This window comes from Stegostoma tigrinum, chromosome 25, assembly GCF_030684315.1.
Source record: "Stegostoma tigrinum isolate sSteTig4 chromosome 25, sSteTig4.hap1, whole genome shotgun sequence".
Classification (NCBI taxonomy): Eukaryota; Metazoa; Chordata; class Chondrichthyes; order Orectolobiformes; family Stegostomatidae; genus Stegostoma; species Stegostoma tigrinum.
In genome coordinates this window covers 36,198,995-36,219,324 of record NC_081378.1, presented here as the reverse complement: position 1 = coordinate 36,219,324, position 20,330 = coordinate 36,198,995, and the positions used below count along the sequence as shown (strand labels likewise).

At 39.9% G+C, this 20,330-nt stretch overlaps 1 protein-coding gene across 17 annotated transcripts in view; it reads right to left on the bottom strand.

Moving 5' to 3' along the window:
* The window catches only part of anks1b (ankyrin repeat and sterile alpha motif domain containing 1B), a 766,097-nt gene that overhangs the window by 217,688 nt on the left and 528,079 nt on the right, over positions 1-20,330 (bottom strand). For 16 of the 17 annotated variants that reach the window (XM_048554436.2, XM_048554438.2, XM_048554441.2 and 13 more), the window contains one exon: positions 15,285-15,444. The exons of the other annotated variant lie outside the window; for it this stretch is intronic. In XM_048554436.2, coding sequence (XP_048410393.2) covers positions 15,285-15,444 — 160 coding nt within the window. The remainder of the gene's footprint in view (positions 1-15,284; positions 15,445-20,330) is intronic. 17 annotated transcript variants of the gene reach the window in all.

Below are 20,330 nucleotides of genomic sequence, written 5' to 3'. Positions count from 1 at the left end.
GCATTTGGCCAATGCATGATTCTGAAAGTTGCAGACAATGAAACTTAGAAATGCAGAAAACAGTAGGAGTAGCAGTGATTTAGCTACATCGCATCTTACAGCACTGTCTAAGGACAGGAATGCTGCGTGGCCTGGTACTTAAACGATAGATGCAGGAATGTGCTACTGTACATGCAACAAAGCTTCAGCAGTGCCACCTATGTGCTCCGATGAGAGCCGCTCTGTGGTTGCTGTACCAGTATGTGCACAATGAAGGACAACTGTGGACTGCCAACGATTGGCCAGGTTCAAACTCCGCGTCAGGGATATCTCAGCAGTGCAGAGAGCTTCCACCTATGGAAACTGGGAAAATTGGGCAAGTAATGTACTATTGGAAATGAGATCAGTTTGGGACAACAGCAAGAGACAACCCTCTAGGCCTCACAAGGAGAAACCCTCAGTGCCAACTTGACAAAAATAACACTTTGTCAATCTCTGGTAAGATTGAGCCATTGTTACTGAAACTGAGGAAGACCCAGATGGTAAGTTTTAGTCTTTCAAAATTCAGCCTCACACTATAGTCAGTGATGGTTACAGCACACCTCAACAGTAACCCTTTCATTACATACACACCATCTCCACCACCTCCCAGCCTTTTCTGCATAATTTATATTCATACATGTGCGTACAATTACTTTTATAACTGCTTCATCTTGCCTTCCAAATCACTGACACTACATAATCAGGCAGTCTGCAGGATTCGCTATTCTCCCAGAACATGTTCTCTTCAGACTTGGAAGAATGGTAGGTCTTTGGGTTGCAGATTATTGACTTTGATTTTGGCCCTGATTGCATGAAGTTTGAAAGTGCCTGTAAACTAGAGGACCATGTGCCTTTTGGATTTCCTTTACTGGGGATGTGTTTGCTGCTGAAATGGGCAAGCTCCAAAGCAATAACAGGACAACATTTAATCTCATGCAATTCTGTCATTAAGGACAGATGCCCCATACAAAACACTTTGTATTTTTGCAGTATCCTGGAGCGCTGGACCAAGCAAGTTTTTGCAGGTCTCTATTATTGCTGAAGAGGTAACATCTTCTCGATCTTAGTCCTGCATCTTTGCACATTGTTTGCTCCCTTCTTAATAGTAGTTTCTGTGGGTTGTAAGCACCACATCTTCAATCTTCTCAACAGACTTGTTATTCTGTTGGTAAATTTGTGCTTGAGACTCTTCATTCAACTTGTTGCATAACTTGCGGGTTTTCATCCAATCTTGATGAATCCAACATTCTCACTTCAAGGATTACTTCTTGCTTGCATGATCTCTGTCACTGCTCATTATGATTGTTCCGGGAAGATGAGGAAATGAAATTCTCCATTTGATCTTGTCTTCAGAATCACCTCAATGTTTGACATCAATCTTAAATGTGTCATTACTATTTGCTCATCAAGCTGTGCTGCATTCTGAATTACATCAATTAAAGCTTCATCAATGAGCTCAAGTGTGATATAATGCTCATTGGCTATCTCATTACATGTGTTTGCAGCAAATCTTGCTGATTCCTAACAATCTAAACTCACTTCAGCGTTGATAGCTTTAGAAATGACTTCTGTTAACCCAAGACAGTCGCCGTCATTTAATGAAACAAATTTCTTATGCTAACATAACTAATCTGAATGGATTCGGTATTCCGTTGTGGTTCTGCTAGGAGCTCATACTAGTTATTATTTGACTGGTTGCTCCATGACCAGCTGTTTCTCAACCAAATATTCCTCGACCTCATATTTCATGACTGCCTTTGCAACATTCCCAGGTTTGTGAACTGTCTTACAGTCTGTTTGTAGCCTCACTCTATCCATGCCTCATGGTGCCCACTCACTACACACAAAAAGGTTGGAAGTATTTCTCTTACTTTTTGCTTCCTCAGTCTGTAAATCTCTGCGTTTTTGAAGTTTCCCTTTGTTCACCAGGGACTTCAACTTGACTCAGAGAGTCTCTGATGTCCACTTGCCATTCAGCTGAACATTGACTCAGAGGTCCTCCTACAAATCCCAAGTACTCGATGCAATCAGAATTACCTTTGAATTGGTTCCAAACTCCTTCCTTATGCTGCACGTGTCTGAAATATTTTCACTGCAGATTCAGCCTTGTTGAATCTTGCCAAAAGGTGTTTGGTCAGGTTCCTTAAAGGTCAGCTCTTCCCACTGATGAATACCTGCGCAATCAGTTTTCTTAAAAATGTGACAGAAGGAATCTTCAAATCTCCGCTGCTGCTAAGCTGTTGTAGAAGGTTGCCACACTACTTTCCACCATATTGCTAAATAAATCCTCACCATTATTCATAACGTTATCTTGTAAATTTGCTGCTACCATCCTCTTTTCTGAAAAGGGGTCTGCAGGAACCACTAGGTATATTGTGGTAGAGGCAGTATAATAAAAAGTGGTTCCCGTCTTTAACAAAATGTAGTTGCTTGCATGTTAGCAAGACGCAGTGATCTGACAGGTATTGTCACAGAGGCTGTATGATGCAGATGGTAGGTCTTACTTCCTTGAAAAATCTAAGATGTTCTTGCACCAATACCATATGACAGCACTGTAGTGGGTGATGCTTAAGGCACTCCTCAGCACCAACTATTTCAGATCCCTATACCCTTCAATAGCAGCAGCAAATCGCTGCGTTCACAAGGATTAATGAGAAAGAGGAACCCAGCGTGGCTAAAAAAATGTTTGTAGATGAGTGGATGAGGGAGTGGAACAAGTAAAACAGAGATCAATCCCAAGAATAGTGATACAAAATTCACCATTATAATGTGCATGCAGATCAGATGGCACGGTTAGCAGTGCTGCCTCACAGTGCCAAGGACTCGGGTTGGATTCCACCCTTGGACCACCGTGCAAACTCCACACAGACATTCTCCCTGTGCCTGCACAGATTTCCTCTGGATGAGCTGGTTTCCTCCCACAGTCCAAAGGTACGCAGGTTAAGTGGATTGGCCATACTAAATTGCCCCATTGTATCCAGGCATATGCAGGCTAGGTGGGTAAGCCACAGGAAATGCAGCGTTACAGGGAAAGGGTAGACAGTTGGGTTTTGGTGGGATGCTCTTCGGAGGGGTGGTGTGGATTCGACGGGCCGAAAAGCCTGCTTCCACACTGTAGGGGTTCTATGATTATCACCATTATCAAATGAATAACATTTCTAATCTCATGAACATTTGAATGAAATAATTTTCCTTTCACTACTCTATATTTTTTAAAAACATTATCATGGACGAGTTAATGGCTCCAATAATGAACAGCACTACATATATTCCATTACAATATCTGATCCAAATGTCCACCTTCAAGACAAATTTTAATTGGTGCACATTTTAGTACATTTGTGTTCTTTTGTTGTGTGGATCCGAGCTTTTTGACAAGCTCTAGCTATAAAAAGACATGGTATGCTGTCAAAAAAGCAGTGTTCCCTTTAAAACTGTAATGCAGTGGAAAATACTTATAGTGCTGCAGAAACACGCAATGTAAAACTGAGCAATAATTATGACACAATCTTTACATAGCAGCACTAGTTTCCCTAAGGTAACGTCCATTTTATGGAATGACAATCACATTGAGCACAGCTCATCTGTTTGTCAATTTTTTTGGCTGGCAAATGGAAAATAACAATAAATGCAAGATGTGGATAGGGGATTTGCTGGTTTCAATATTTTTCCAATGGACTTATCTTGTCTAATCTAACAGGAAGGATTGGATATCTGTTCATTGCGAAAGTATTGCGATCAAAGGGATTCTCGAATTTATAACGTGGATTCAATAAATTTTAAAGCAATTAATGTAACATTGAGTGATGTGATATGATACAATATGACCTTTTGTTGTATGTTAGGACTTAAAAAATATACATTCTATTTAATTCCTCAATGTTACTAACACCTCTCAGCAAAATCAGATCAGGGGCTTTTGCTGGTATTGAACGGTCAATCCAGTGCTTTCACATTTGAAGGTGTGGTGACATTCCTGAAAATCACAACTTCAAGGGAAGTAACTAACTTAAGTTGTGTAGGATCTTAAAATACAGATATTGAAACATTATACTCTCTAAGTTTTAATATTTCACAAAGTTAAATCCCTACATTGGTAAACCAGATACCTGTCAAAATAAAATCATTGCAAGACTACGAGAAAAAAACTTCACTTGCTATTCATAGTCATTACTGCTCACTAGCAATCCTGTTCCTGAAACTCATGCTTGCTCATTCTCCTGCTTCTACAGACAATTCTCACGTCCCAAGCCTCCAAGTTGTGATGTCTTTCCCCCAGTCGTGACATCCTTCTTCCCCCCCAGCCCCTTATCCTGGACTTGTGTTCCATCAAGATGGTATGCAAGTGCGAGACCCAATGGTTCAGAAGTGCTGGGGTTTTTGTAATCATGTTGTTTTCTGTAAATGTACCTGTGCATCACTTTCCCCTCTTGATCTTGGGACATCAGCAGCGAGCTTTGAAAAGCACATTTCTTTAAAAAAATACATGGAATATTTCAGCCTCAGTGCATCTAAGCTATCAGGATTCACACTTTCACAACTTTGGAACAGCAATTTCAGACTGAAGTGGGATTTTGAATGAGAATCCCAGTCCAGGAGAAGAAAACAATGTGTGGGTTGGGGGGGGGAAGAAGAGGCTGCAACTTGTTCTTATATTTTTGAACTGTAAAGGAATTAAGGGTTATGGTGAGTGGGAGGGTAAGTGGAGCTCAGTCTCAAAAAGATCAGCTATGATCTTATAAAATGGCGGGGCAGACTCGAGGGACCAGATGGCCTACTCCTGCTCCTAGTTCTTATGTTCAACTCAAGTGGTCATGAGTGGGGATACATAACCATTTAGAGGTCAAGGTGGCAGAATGGGACTAGGGTACGTGCCAAGTAGGTTGCACAAGAAATGACATTAAAATGAATCTTACTAGGCTCAATGAGACTACAGGCCCTATTAACTTATCAGAATTAAAACAAAACAATGTTAATCTGGCCATCTTTAAGGAAGGACTTACTGTACCTCAGCACTTAATGTATTCACCCACTTGTTTATGGAAGAGATCTGCATGTTTGTGTGAACTGAAACTTGGCTGAGGTGGCAGCATTTCCCTGCTCCATAAGAAGGTTGTGGAGTTAAGTCTCATTCCAGGGCTTGAGCACAGAAGTCAAAGCTGCCATCTCAGAGCAGTACTTTAGAGTGTCACACTGTTTAAGCTGCTGTTTATCAGATGAATCTTTAAGTTAAGGTCCCATCTGCATTATCAAATGAATGTGAAAGATTCAAACACTATTAGAGTTATAAAGTCAGAGTTGAGGAGCATCACGGGGTTATCTCTGTCATCTGTTCAAAATTCACTCTTCCATCTACATCACAAAAACACGTCATCTGGTCATTTCACATTGATATCTGTGAGAGTTGCTATGCAAAAACTGTGTGCTTTTCTTGCATTACAGCAATCACTATATCAGAACACTGCAGTAAAATGCTCTGAACATCCATGATTGAAATGATTTTCTTTTTCTCTTTTATTAGTTTATCTATGAATTATGGAATGTGGAAATCAGTTTTACTCAGTTAACAGCACTTATGCCTCCAAGGCAAGCATTTTAAGAACAATGCAATGTTAACCTGATCACTTTGTGTAACTCCTCAGCCAACTAAACTGAAAACAAATATTATTCATTTACTGAGATAGTAGGAATTGCCGATGTCGGAGAATCTGAGATAACATGGTGTGAAGCTGGATGAAGACAGCAGGCCAAGCAGCATCAGAGGAGCAGGAAAGTTTGACGTTTCGGGTCAAGACCCTTCTTCGAAATGACTTGACCCAAAACGTCAAACTTTCCTGCTGTTGGCCTGCTGTTTTCATCCAGCTTCACACTGTGTTATCTCATTATTCATTTACTGTTCACAGCTTGTTCTGCAAAAATCAATTGTCATATTTGCTCACCTAAGAACAATGACTGAATATCAAAACTAACATTGGCTCAGAACTTCACAATATTCTGAGATGTCATGATCAGCAAGTCCAATCTTATTTACTAATACCTTCTGAAGCAAAAACAAATCATTCTTAAATGTCAAGATGCTTCTTCTGCTGTTCCTGCAGAGTGCAGGTAGAATTCTGGGAGAGGCCAAAATGACATCCAATTTAACATTATGAAGAAAATCTAAAATAATTTGTTGTTTTAGTTAATGTTTTTATATCTGACTAAGCATGATGTTGGTGTCAGAGTAGCAATGTCATGGACTTCAGTTTTTGAGCACAGATGTCAGTTTGTCTGCTTTTGATGCTATCTCAGGTAATTGCAGTCACTCGCATTCTGACATTGATTGAAATCATCATGCTGAAGTAATATTTCTTGTAATTATTTCATTTTTACGTAAGTCAATATCAATGGAGTACTCATGCCTTCAGACTGAGACCCCAGTGTGTGGAGTGTTTATTTTCCAAGCTCTACATTCCTGATCTCAACCAAGTGCTTAGAATCAAACTAAAGCTGGTTATACATCACCTCACAAAGCGGAGGACAAGTATTACAGACATAATTGTGGTCTCTTTCTTGTGGCTACAGAAAACTGGGTCACCTTTGAAAGGAATAGACAGAACCCTGGGTATAGGTTACTTGTTTATGTTGCTTTTTCACAGGAGATGTCAAAGAAGCACCCCAATCCACCATTACATCTCTCAAAAGGGGGAGGCAATGGCCCGGTGGTATTATCACTATACTGGTAATCTTGAGAACTAGGTAATGTCCTGGTGAGCTGAGTTTGAATCTTGCCATGGCAAATGGTAGAATTTGACTTCAATTTTAAAAAGTTTGGAATTAGGAATCTAGTGATGACTGTGAATCCATTACTGATTGTTGGAAAAACCTGTTTCACTAGATAGCAGAAACTGCAGATGCTGGAGAATCTGAGATAACAAGGTGTAGAGCTGGATGAGCACAGCAGGCCAAGCAATATCAGAGGAGAAGAAAAGCTGACATTTCGGGCCTAGACCCTTCTTAAGAAACGTCAGCTTTCCTGCTCCTCTGATGCTGCTTGGCCTGCTGTGCTCATCCAGCTCTACACCTTGTTATCTCTATTTGGTTCACTAATGTACTTTAGGGAAGGAAACTGCCATCCTTACCTGGTCTGGTCTACATGTGACTTCAGACCATTAGCAATGTGGTTGACTCTTAAAGTGCCCTCTGGGTAATTAGGGCTGGGTAATAAATACTGGCCCAGCCAGCAATGCCCTTGCCCCACGAGCAAATAAAAAGTAATGCCTGGCAGAATTGGGTGGCAGTCCATGCCTGAGTCAATATAAGTCAAGATGCTTCTTTGGGCAGTGACAATGGGTTTAAGATTTACCCCACATGCCACTTCTTGGGTTGCAGGAGACTTGGAGGGGGGCAGTTTCTGATGATTCCATCCAATCAAGCTGTTTCAGTAAAAATATAGGATGCTCATAATCTGGCTAGAAATGTACAAGTATCACAACATCATCACAATATTAGATTGAGTGATGAGACTATAAAATAAATTGAACTGAGAATATTATAGTCAATGAGTTACACGTCCTTCATAAAGATTACTTCAGTTAAAACCCCTGTTGTCCACATAATCACATCATCATTAAAATGGTTAAGAACGTAAATTCCACCCAAAAAAAACACATGGAGATTGAAAGAAATGCTGAGCTGACTTCAAAAATGCAATTATCAATTAGCAGTAATTAATAAGACAAAGTTAAAGACTGAGGGATTTGATTGTGTCGTGGCAAATCATGGTTAAAGGGCAGGAATCTGTTAATTTTTCAGGCGACGTATAATTTATAAGATGGCTAATTATGACCAACTAGGAGCAGTCAATCACCCTTAACTAACCAATTGCCATTTATACAAACTACTTCTGGGGGTAAGTGAGGGATTAGGGAGCATGTAATATCAGTTTTAGGGAAAGTAAAATGATACACTGCATTGCACAGACAAGAATGTAGTTAAAAGTATTATTAGGAAAGGAGGGAATGCAGAAACATAAACCTGACTGCTTTGAAGGTCGAATGAGACAATGCACTGAGGGAGGGACTCAAGAAGACAGTCCCCAGCTAAGCCGAAAGAAAATTCTGGAATGCTAAGAAATCTACTTTTGCAGCAGACATAAAAGAGAATGACGGAAAGGTACCGAGAAACTGAGGGTGCCAGAAGTCAAGGTATGAAGGAGAAAAATTAATGGTGAAGGTGTCCACTATCCAAGAGAAGAGGAGATGTCAAAAGGTTATACTCATTCCAGGGTGTGAAGAACTCTCTGTTTTTCCGCATTATAGGATCCTGTCTTGAAGGTTGTAATAAATACACATTACATAGTTGGGAGAAGTAATAAAACATTAATCTTTCAAAAACAGTTCATTTGAATCTCTGAATCATTGTTCTTCTGGGTGTGAACCTGAATTCAGTCATCGTTGGAGTGAATCCTACAAAGTGGACAATCTATACAGAAACAACCTGCCCGCCTCAGTGATTGGTCATCAACCACAACTCCTGCCCCTTATGGACAAGGGACACAAAACCGACAGCTCTGATTTTAACTCCAGAACAGTTTTCAGTGAGTGCACAGCAGAGTGAGTTTAAAAATTCATCTGCAGCTCAAAGAATATACTCTGAACTGTTTTAACACCTGGGCCTTATCTCAATCCCATAAGATGATTTTCCATCTGTCCCTGGCAGATAAGTGCTTACCCGCTTACAGAAGGAAAACAGACGTGAACTGTTGCCAAGCTGCCCTTCTGAATTCCTGAGCTCTGAAGGTGAGAGAGTGAGCCCCCTGTTGATTGCACCAATACTCAGACAGTAGCTTTTGAGCATTTGCAAAAAGCCGCTATGTTTTCTTAATACTAGATCACACGGGACTAAGACCGGATTGAGGAGGATAACAGCTAAACCCTGCTCTACCATGTTAATCTATAAAGTCATATGCAATGAATGTTAACAGTGGCACTAGCCTTGTATGCAGCTCTTGTATGCCTCGAGCTCCCAGACGCTCCTTTTGACATTTCTATATCCCTCGCAGGGTGGCAAAGGTCTACACTTTCCCTACGAGGCCCAGGGTAGAAAAACAGAATGAAAAACATTTGTTTTCTTTTTGTGTTTCATGCCCACATCTCTACTATGTTGAATCAGCCTGGTGGGGACTTACATCAGTGCGTTGGTCAGAACATTTCAGCCCAATGGATGCACAGATGAAAGGGGTAAAGAGCAGCCACCCAATTAAACAAGTGAAAATTGGAAATCAACATTTTTCAGAGGCTCCACAACAAGTCAGTAAGCTCAGAAAATAAGCTTCAAAACCACCTACAGTCTGTCAGATGGTCAAGTGAAGATCGCTACCAAAGGTTTCATGTGAATTGCAATTCAAATAGCATAAAAATGCAGTAAAGAGAAAAGTGAAATTTCAAAGGCTCAGCAATTAGGATACTTATTAAGCTTACTTTCAACACTTCGAATGTACCCAAAGAATTATGATCCTGCTACCTGTTTGCAAACATTAAAATGTAACTGTTTTATCTAGTTTTTGGATACATTGACTTGCTAGCTAGACCAGGCCTCTGCTTTTCTTTTGAACCAGAGTGACAGAATTGGTCAGGAGGGCATGACAGGGGCAAGGTAACCTTAAAAATAAGATGATGTGTGGGAATTTAATCTGTGCCTCCTGCAATTCAAACACTTTAGGATAAAAATGTCTCATGGCGTGGCCATCAACCAGCAATTTGCAGATTCTAAGAATTCTGCCACTGAATTCCAGCTAGAGATAGAGATTTCTGTTTGGCCTTGTAACTGACCACTTATGGTAAATTATTAATCATCTCCTTTGTACGTCCAATATTGTAAACTTTACTTCTCAGAGGAAGCTGTCGGAAATCGAGCAGATCAATTAATCCTGGTGTTGGATAATAATTTCACTTAGTGACTCATGCATTGAATTTTTTGTTTTCCCTGTGTGAAATGCCTTGGTTTCCAATAATTCTCTCGTTCTTGTTGCACAGCAAGAATCAGGATGACATTGTTGTGGGTGGGTAGTTTGCAGAAAATGGGTTATTTGTACCTCCATAGACTACAAGCCGAACATGGTCAGCACAGTTGATTGAAATACTCTGCAAAGTAAGATGCAGCAATTTCTTCAGGCCACAGTAGTATATCTTCTATATAACAAATCAAAATACAGCTGTAGCTTGATTTGCAAAGTGATACTTGACATGGTTTGGTTTTTAATCTTTGATCAATAAATTTGATCAACAGTATTTATTAAATCAGAAGATTAAAAGTACAAGTACTTTTTGAATGTGTGTTTTCCCTTTCAACGATTACACAGCATATGCAATAAGAGAATTTTGTTATAGATTTGGATGATCAAATATACACATTACTATAGAATATTTACTACATTTTTTCTTAAAATTTTAAATTGACACATTGCTAGAGAGCTTTAAATGGGAAATCTCCTCAAGAAAGAATAATATACCTCTTCAAAATTACTTACTTACATGTTGGTGATTTTTCCATCCAGAATTCCAAGTCCCGCTCATTGCAGGAGCAGGGTTCAAGGCCAAGACACAACCCTTTTTGTGTTGTCATATTTCGGGAGTTAAATTGTTTGAAGACCCCAAAATCTCTTCAATAATGACTGGAGAAAGGTAACAAAGCCTTAACCTATAAAAGTAGATGTTTGTGGATTGTATTTGGTTCTGTCACTGTATGCTAATAATAGGATAAATTGTGCCACTCCTATTTTTTGATTTTTTTTAGGCTTGATGGCACTGAAGGCATACAAGAGACACAGACTTTGATGGCTAGTAGATTTGGAGAAGTGATTACACAGCAGGATCAGTCAGATAAATGGATGACTCTCAGGAAAGGCAAGAAGATAGTTCAGAAGTCTCATGTGGTCATTCATTTCTCAAACAAATACTTGGTACCGGGTACTAATGAGAGGGATTGTCTCAGAAGAAAATAGAAGAGGCAGTCAGAACTTGGGCACTAAGAATGAATCTTATGCTAGGTGGGATTTGGCAAACTTTAAAATTATAATTGTTATAGGGAACTCTCCTGTCAAGGGCACAGACAAGAGATTCTGCAGCAGTCAGCATGAATTTCCCCCCAACTGCATCCCAAAACCAGCCCAGCTTGTCCCTGCCTCCCTAACCTGTTCTTCCTCTCACCTATCTCCTCCTCCCACCTCAAGCCGCTCCTCCATTTCCTACCTACTAACCTCATCCTGCCTCCTTGACCTGTCCATCCTCCCTGGACTGACCTATCCCCTCCCTACCTCCCCACCTATACTCTCCCCTCCACCTATCTTCTTTTCTCTCCATCTTCGGTCCGCCTCCCCGTCTCTCCCTATTTATTTCAGTATCCTCTCCCCATCCCCCCTCTGATGAAGGGTCTAGGCCCAAAACAGCTTTTGTGCTCCTAAGATGCTGCTTGGCCTGCTGTGTTCATCCAGCTCCACGCTTTGTTATCTTGGATTCTCCAGCGTCTGCAGTTCCCATTATCTCTTTACTTTACTATGTTGCTTTCTTGGTTTCAGGATTAAGGATGTTTCAAAACTTTTGAAGCATATTTTTAAAGGGAGAGTGAGAAATTGGAAGTTATTGTATACATTGGTAGGAATGTCGAAGTTAAGGAAAAGATTAAGGTTTTACAGAGTGAATATAAGAGGTCAGGTAGAAGATTAAAAAATAGAACCTCAAAAACTGGTTTGCTCTTGGTGCCAAGCTTGAATGAGAAAAGGATTAAAAGGATAAATTAATGGCTGAAGGTGTGGTATAATGTTCAGGGATTAAGGGTTTTGGATCATTAGGATCTCTTCTGGACCAGGAAAGACCTGTTCAAAAAGGATAGTTTTCACCTGCACTGGAAAGAGACCAATATAGTCGCAGGAAGATTTGCTAATTCTATCTATAGAGGCTGTAAACTTTAGAGAAGTGGGTTGGAGGGATCCTAAGGAGCAGAATAAATAGAAAGATAGATGAGGATTGTTCTGAATCTGAAAAGAATCAGTTATTTAAAATAGGCAGACAACAGGAAGTCAGAGAACAAAGTAACTCTGAAGAATTAAACAGCATTTATTTCAATGCAAAGGGTCTTACAGGTAAGGCTGGTGAACTCAGGGCATGTTTGGGAACATGGGATTGGGATATCAGCTGTTACAGAAATTTGGGTAAGAGATGCATAGGACTAACGGCTGGGTTTCAGATCTTACAGGAAGGATAATAACGGTAGCAAAATAGGAGGGGATTTTTGATTAAGGATAACTTTATAGCTGTAACTGGAGAAGACAGTTCTAAAAAATCATCCACTTAAAATATATGGGTTGAAATTCGAAATAAGAAAGGAATGATCACCTGCATGGGATTGCACTAAAGGATCCCCAATTGTCAGAGGGTAATTGAAAAACAAATATGTACAGATATCTCATACATATAAGAATAACAAGGTTTTAATAGTAGGTGATTTTAATGTTCCAAACATTGGTTTGGAATAGTGAAGAATTTATTGAATGTGCTCAAGAAAATTTTCTTTATCAATATGTCAATGTTCCTACTAGAGAAGGAGCAAAGCTTGGCCTTCTCTTGGGTAAGTAGGTAGGGCAAGTGACTGCTGTGATAGCAGGGGAACACTTTAGGTCTAATGATCATAATTCTATTAGCATCAAAATAGTTATGGAAAAGGATCAGCCTTCCATAAAAGTTAAAGCTTTTAATTGGAGTAAGGCGAAGTTTAATTGGTATGAGACAAGAAGTTTCAGAAGTTGATTGGAGCAGGCTATTCACAGGTAGAGGAAAGCTTTCAAAAGTGTGATGACGAGAGTTCAGATTTCCTGTTTAACTGAAGAGTAAGGCTGGTAGGATTAGAGGACAATTGATGAATAAAGATATTGAGGTTCTTGTTAAGAACAAAAAAGAACCCTATATTAGATAGAGACAACTAGGTTCAAATGAATCTTCTGAACAGTATAAATAGAGTACAGGCATTCTGAAGGGTGAGATCAGGAAGGCAAAGAGGACATACGAGATAGTCTTGGTGGATAAGGTCAAGGATAATCCAAAGAGAGTCTGCATGCACATTAACAGCAAAAGAACAACAGAGAGAGAGTTGGGGCTCTTAAAGATTAAAGAAGTCATCTTCATGTTGAACCTCAGGAGATAGAAAAGATATTAAATCAATAATTTGAGTCAGTTTTTATTGTGGAGAAATAAATGGAAGTTAGAGAACTCAGTGAGATAAATATTGACGTTTCAAAAGCAATTCACATTACAGATGAGGAAGTGCTGGAGTTCTCAGAAAACATAAAGATGGAAAAATCTCTGGGACCTGATCTAGCGCATCCCAGGACATTGTAGGAAATTACGGAGGAAATTACAGGGCACATTGCAGAAAAATTTGTGTCATCTACAACAACGGGTGAGGTGTCAGATGACTGCAGACTGGTGAATGTTGTGCTTTTGTTTAAGAAGGGATGTAAGGAGAAGCCTAGGAACTACAGATCTGAGAGACTCACCGGTGGTAAGTTGTTAGAAGTGATTCTGAAAGGTAGGATTTATATGCACTTGGACAGGCAAGGAATGTTAGGGATAGTAAGCATGGTTTTGTGCGAGGGAAATTGTATCTGACAAACTTGATTCAGTTTTTTTTTGAAGTATTCATTCAGAAGGTTGATGAGGGCAGAGCAGTAGATATTGTTACTTGGACTTCAGTAAAACCTTTGATAAGGATCTGGATGGTAGACTAATTCAAGTCTATAGGTGTGAGGCTGGAAAAGCACAGCAGGTCAGACAGCATCCGCGGAGGAGTAAAGTCAATGTTTCAGGCCGAAACCCTTCAACCTGGTCTTTGAAGCTTGCGCCACATGTAGACAATGAAGTTAAGAAAGCATTTAGCACGCTTGCCTCCATTGCTCAGATTATTAGAGCACAGGAGTTGGGATGTTATGCTGAAGTTGTACGGGACATTGGTGAGGTCTCTTCTGGAATACTGTGTGCCATTCTGGTTGCCCTGCTATGGGAAGGCTTTTATTAAATTGGTGAGGGTTCAGAAAACATTTACCAGGAATGTTGCCAGGAATGGAGGATTTGAGTTATAAAGGAGAGGTTGGATAGACTGGGACCATATTTTACTGGAGCATAGGAGGTTAACGTGTGACCCTACAGAGATTTATAAAATGAGGAGGCGTGTCAATAGGGTGAATGTCAGGTGTCTTTTCCTTAGGATTGGGGATTTCAAGACTAGGGGACATATTTTTAAAGTGAGAGGAGAGAGATTTAAAAAGGACAGGAGGGAAGGCTGTGTAAACAGAGTGGTTCAGATGCATAATGAACTTCCAGAGGAAGTGGGTGGATGTGGGTACAGTTACAATGTTTAAAAGAAGTTTGGATAAGGTCATGAATAAGAAATGTTTGGAGGGATATGGTATAAGCGCAGGGAGGTGGAACTAGTTAAGCTTGAGATTGTGGTCAGTGTGGGCTGGTTTGTCTGAAGGGTCTGTTTGTGTGCCATATGGCTCTGTGATCCTATTAGTTTGGAATTTTTTTTTGATGTTTGAGTACGCCCCGAGGTACAAATTGAATCTAGTGGCAACTATTTTACGGTGTGAAATGGGTGAAGAAAGATCTATTTTAGCAACCAAAGTGCATATGTGATTTCATGTCATACACCTAAAACATGTTGGTACTTTGAACTTAAAATCCAAAGTTTACTACACCAACTGGAATAATATATGGACTGCATAATAGGATTTAAGGCTCATTTTAATGCAGCTTAGACACTTCCCTTTCCTATATTATGGTGAGAACTATCAGCAACAATTTGGAACAAATTCTTCGGGGTGACATTTTCTTCCTCATTGAGCTATCAAAACGGGAAGCCAGATTTTGTTCTGTTAACTTGTCTCTTTGGCTTCAAAGATCCATCAATCAAAGGGACCTGTGCCTCAGACAGGCTCCCTGATAGAAACTAACAGGTCACTTTGAGGTCAATCTACATTAGTGACTGTATCTGATGTGCTGATTACAATGATAGCCCTGCCCCAGAAGACAATGAATTCGAGAAATCTCTCAAAAGTGATTTCACTGAACTAACCTTTGTGTTATATGATGAGATCAGCTCAGTGGGGCATAGGCACATGTGTTGCCCTATATTCTGTTTCACCAGTACTGCCATATTTGCCCTCTACACGTATTTCAGTTATATTTGAATCCAAAACGTGAAACTTAAGGGCGCTCAAGTTCGACTACCTGTTATTCCTGAAGACACTCTGGATATTTCCAGCGAACGGGGTTTCTTTGTGACAGCCAGGAATTCATAAGGAGTGTTCTCCTCTTCTGGAGGGAAACTGTCTAGGGATGGAGACAGCCTTATGTTAAGAGTCTGGTCATCTGCCTTTGTTTCTGATTCCTGCAAAATGGCACAAAAAGTTAATTCAACTATTTTTATTCGATTGTGTTGTACCATGACAAATAAACCATTTTGCTTTGTCAAAATAAGCGCTTTGTTATCTGAGGTATACGTGCACAGCTTTTTCCCCCAAAATTTGCACTGTAAGCCAGATTTATTTCATTGTTATTTACCGAATGCAAATTGCTGTGTTGCAATAATTGCTGCTGCATTTTTGAAGCATTCTACAGCCCTTTGTCATACAAAATAATTCAGTGCCATTTGGCAATGACATGTACAGAAATTGTAGAGAAATTATTAATTTCTGCAGCACTGAATGATCCAGTTTGTAACCACACTCAACGCTGAATCACTAACTTCATAAATATGTGGCCCATTTGCTATCTTCCAACACAGGCTTGATGATTGACTGCTCCAAAGCAGTGCAATGATTACACCTGCTTCTGTCTGTAAATGAATTTGGCCAAATCACAGGCTGTCAGTGATCCACAGATGTTACCAATTAATAATCTATTCAACTCAATTTTCAACCTTTTGCCTTCTGTTGCGAAATTGGTCTCCTCAACAGCTATTATATCACCATGTGATAATAGTACAATTTGTCCAATTCTCTTTGTGGGTCTACTTAGAAAACCGCTCTCTGAATTCTTGGTTATTTTCTGCATCAGGACATGAGACAGACTATTAAATTGAACAAAATATCCCTGTTGTTAAAATATTTAAGACACGTAGCTGTTCCACGATAAGTCCAGACCCAGGTGGCAATTCAACTCATCCTTCCATGTTATTCACTGCATCTTGATTTACATTGCTTTTGTTTCCATTATCCTGCCTGAAAGGTCAATCCAATAGTAATCATTTCTTCCTTGAAAGAAAGTGTTGCCTGATATTAATCTTGAACTTGGCTTTTACCAGTTTGCACCTACGTCCCTTTACCAACGGACAAAGGGCACATGACAGTAATGCTCAATAGAACCCAAGACATCGATAAAGCAAACACACTACCAGCAGATAACAAAATCTACCAATGGATGGCGATTGATTCGACACTACCGTTATGGTACTAGATCACAACGACCCTGAAGAAATTACGCAACTCAGGAGAACATCAGCAAGACAGACTACCATTAAACGAAGCCAGGAGGATCCAACACACCCTGATTCTACAGACTTCCCAAGGTACACAAACCTGGAGACCCCCTCAGAACCCTTGTTTCACTACCAGGAACACTAACATATAGACCCGCCAAAGAACAACAACAGAAATTGAAATATTTAGTGGACAACAATACCCACTCTATCTACTCATTCCGAGAATTCTTCAACAAAGACACCAGGATAGAAGATGACGAGATGATGATATCCTTCAATGTAACAGCACTATATAGATCCATAAACATTGACCTAGCCAATGAAACAATTACCACACTACCAGGGGAATTAAGTGGGCAGACAACCCACGACACCAAAAACATTCATAAGGACACCACAATGAAACTACTATATCAGTGCCTCACAACCCACTTCACCTGTGACGTTGGCATATACAAACAAATCAACAGAAAACCAATGGATCCCCAGTATCAGGGCTAATTGCAGAAGCAGTAATGCAAAGATTAGAATGGACAGCATTCCCCACTATACAACCCAAACTCTGGGTCCGATATGTAACAGATCCCTAGGTATACAGCAGCCCACAAGCCAACAACCACCTTACGACAGCTACTGATGAACATAAAGGATCCCATACCCAGAACCACCAAAACAGGGGTAATATACAGAATACCACACAAGGACTGTGAGAAACACTACATAGGCCAAACTGGGAAAAAACTGACAATACAGATACATGAACACCAACTAGCCACCAAGAGACATGATCAATTTTCATTTGTGTCACCAAAAACAGACAACAAGGGATGCATACTTGACTGGGACAACACATCCATAATTGCACAAGCGAAACAGAGACGTGACAGGGATTCCTGGAGGCATGTTATTCCAACTGGAACACCACAAGAAGTATTAGACCCCGTGTTGAAGGCACCGAGAAACAGATCCGGAAATAACACCAACCACCCCAGTAAACCAAGGTATATAAATAACAAACGGGACAGAACACCAATGTTACCTAGCAGGGTGACATTTGCAACCAAATCCAACGGCTCGTTGAGCAAGTCGACAACCTCATCCACAGCCTGAGCTACAAATCCTCTCAAAAACGTTATCTACGCCCCCTTGTTGAAAAGTTCTGGTTTAACAGCAGTGGGTTGTTGCGGGGGGAGGGCGGGTAGAGGAATTATTCAGGATGAACCCTTCCTTTTCTAGTTATCATACAAACCTTTATCCAACTTCTTTCACGTCCTTTCAAGACTGGAAAGCTCCTGTCATTCAAACTCATCACTCAGACCACTGGCAGCCTGGTTAAGAATCCTAGATCCTCTGAACATTACTCCTAGTATTTACGTTTTCTCATTGTGACTCGAACTGAATATACATTAAACTGCACTATTTTTATTTCATGTTAAATATCAGTTCCACTTACAAGCACTTTACATTCTTATTGATTAGACAATAGCTAATGTTGAATCAAGTGTTATTGTCAATCTCATTGCAGTAGATTATTATAAAACATAAAGTGCTTCGGAAACTCAGGACGTCTGGCAGCGCATGTACAGAGAGAAACAGAATTGATGTTTTTGAGTCAGTCAGGGGGAGGCAATGGCCTCGTGGAATTATCACTGGGCTGTTAATACAGAGACGCAGGTAATATTCTGGTGAACCAGGCTTGAATCCTGCCATGGCAGATAGTAGAATTTGAATTCAATTTTTAAAAATCTGGAATTAAGAATCTAATGATGGTTGTAAATCCATTGCTGATTGCTGGAAAAACCCATCTGCTTCACTAATGTCTTTTAGGGAAGGAAGCTGCCATCTTTACCTGGTCTGGCCCACATGTGACTCCAGATCTACAGCAACATGGTTGACTCTGAACTGTCCTCTGGGCAAATAAATGCTGGCCTAGTCAGCAATGCCCTTATCCCACGGCTGATTTTTAAGAAAAGACCAATATGATTCCTCAATGAAACTCATCCTTTTATTATTTGCCAATTTCTTTCCTTTTAATGTGCAAGACCTTAAAACAGTACAAAAGCTGATTCCGTCAATCACATGGGGGAAATTCAACAGTGAAATATTGAACTTTTAGAGAAAGTAATGGATTTTTTTCATATAAATATGTTAGATACTGCATGCTGCTTCCAATTCGATATACTCGTTAACAGTTGGAATGATATTTATGAAGCAATAAACCATATTTTCTGCCTAATAACATGATAGCACACTACTTCTATAAACTGAGCTTCAATAAACTGACATTATTGGATTTGGAATAAGATTCTTCTGAGATCTACACTTCTCAATGCCGTAGGAAGACAGCCACCATCAGCAAAGACCCTTCTCATCCTAGTTATAATCTCTTCCAACCCCTTCCATCAGGCAGATCATACAAAAGCTTAGACGCACATACCAACAGGTTCAAGAACAGCTTCTTTCCTGCTGATATTAGATTTCTGAATGGACCTCTCAAATTTCAAATCTAATGTTGATCTTGCTTTTCATGCACCTTCCTTGAACAGGGCAACGAATACAAAGTTACAGCTGCAAACACCCTGTGATTATGATCTGCCTGTACTGCAAGCAAAATAAAACTTTTCACTGTACTTAGGTACACGTGAAAGAATAAATCAAATCAAAAGTCAGGAAAACGGTAGCAGATTGGATTAAACCTCTAATTCACTGTGCAATGGATTATTAGAAAATTATTAAACAGAAGCCTGGCGCTTAATCACAGGGGCAAGTGATAGAAATGAAACTTACCCAGTCTCCTCGAGGAAGACTGAAAGCAGATCACACTCCTGTTCTTTCAACTATAGTTTAACATGTGACTCCATACAGTCAGAAAACACAGACAGGGCTCAAGGCAGTACAAAATCTGAGAACTCAAAACATATAAACCCCAACAAAACTAAATATCATGGATAACAGACTGATTCCGTCTCCAGACATGTGAAAAACTTGCCTTTCTTTTCATAAAGGAAAAGAAATCTGTTTTTTTTGCTGTGTTTGGTTTGTAAGTAGAATTCTGATGTCACCAGAATTTCAGCTCTACAGAACAAACAAGCTGATTTAGTCCTGACCCATTGCAATGATCTTACAGGGAGATAGAAATCTTCATTCTGTACTTACTATACTGCCAGGGAAACAAAAGATGGAATGCAAAATTTCCCTCTGTCTGTGCCCAGATGCTCTGGATCACCTGGGCATAGTGACTATCAGAAAAGGGATGGGTTGGCATGACATCCATGAAAGAAAATTTCTTAGTTATCTCAGACTTGTGGCTCCCACAGGGTGAATCAAATAACGAGTTTGTAAGAATTATTTGCGAACATCTGTTAAACTGAGTGCACACAGCATGGAAGAGGGAGAAGGAAATAATGACATCAGCTCTCAATTGTATTCATTTACTAAGGTCCACAGTGGTATTGTTAATTAATCATTCACCGAAGTATGGACTTATGACACAGACGGTGGGCCAACAGCACAGAGTAAAAGTTAGTAAGTATTGGGTTAATAGGGAGAGATCAGTGAAAATACAGCATAAACTTCTGAAGATCAAATGTACACTTTGTAGCTCTCCTCCAAAAACTGTGCACAGAATCAGTCAAAGCAAGGTACAGCTGGAACATATCCATAAAATGACTGTACAAGACCAATGGAAGGTCGGATCTTAAAAGTTTAGAATGATCTTCCGTGATTCAATGGTATTTCAATTCGGGCAGTAGAAACACAAGGCAGGTTTGATCTGTTTTGGATCCTGAAGCAAT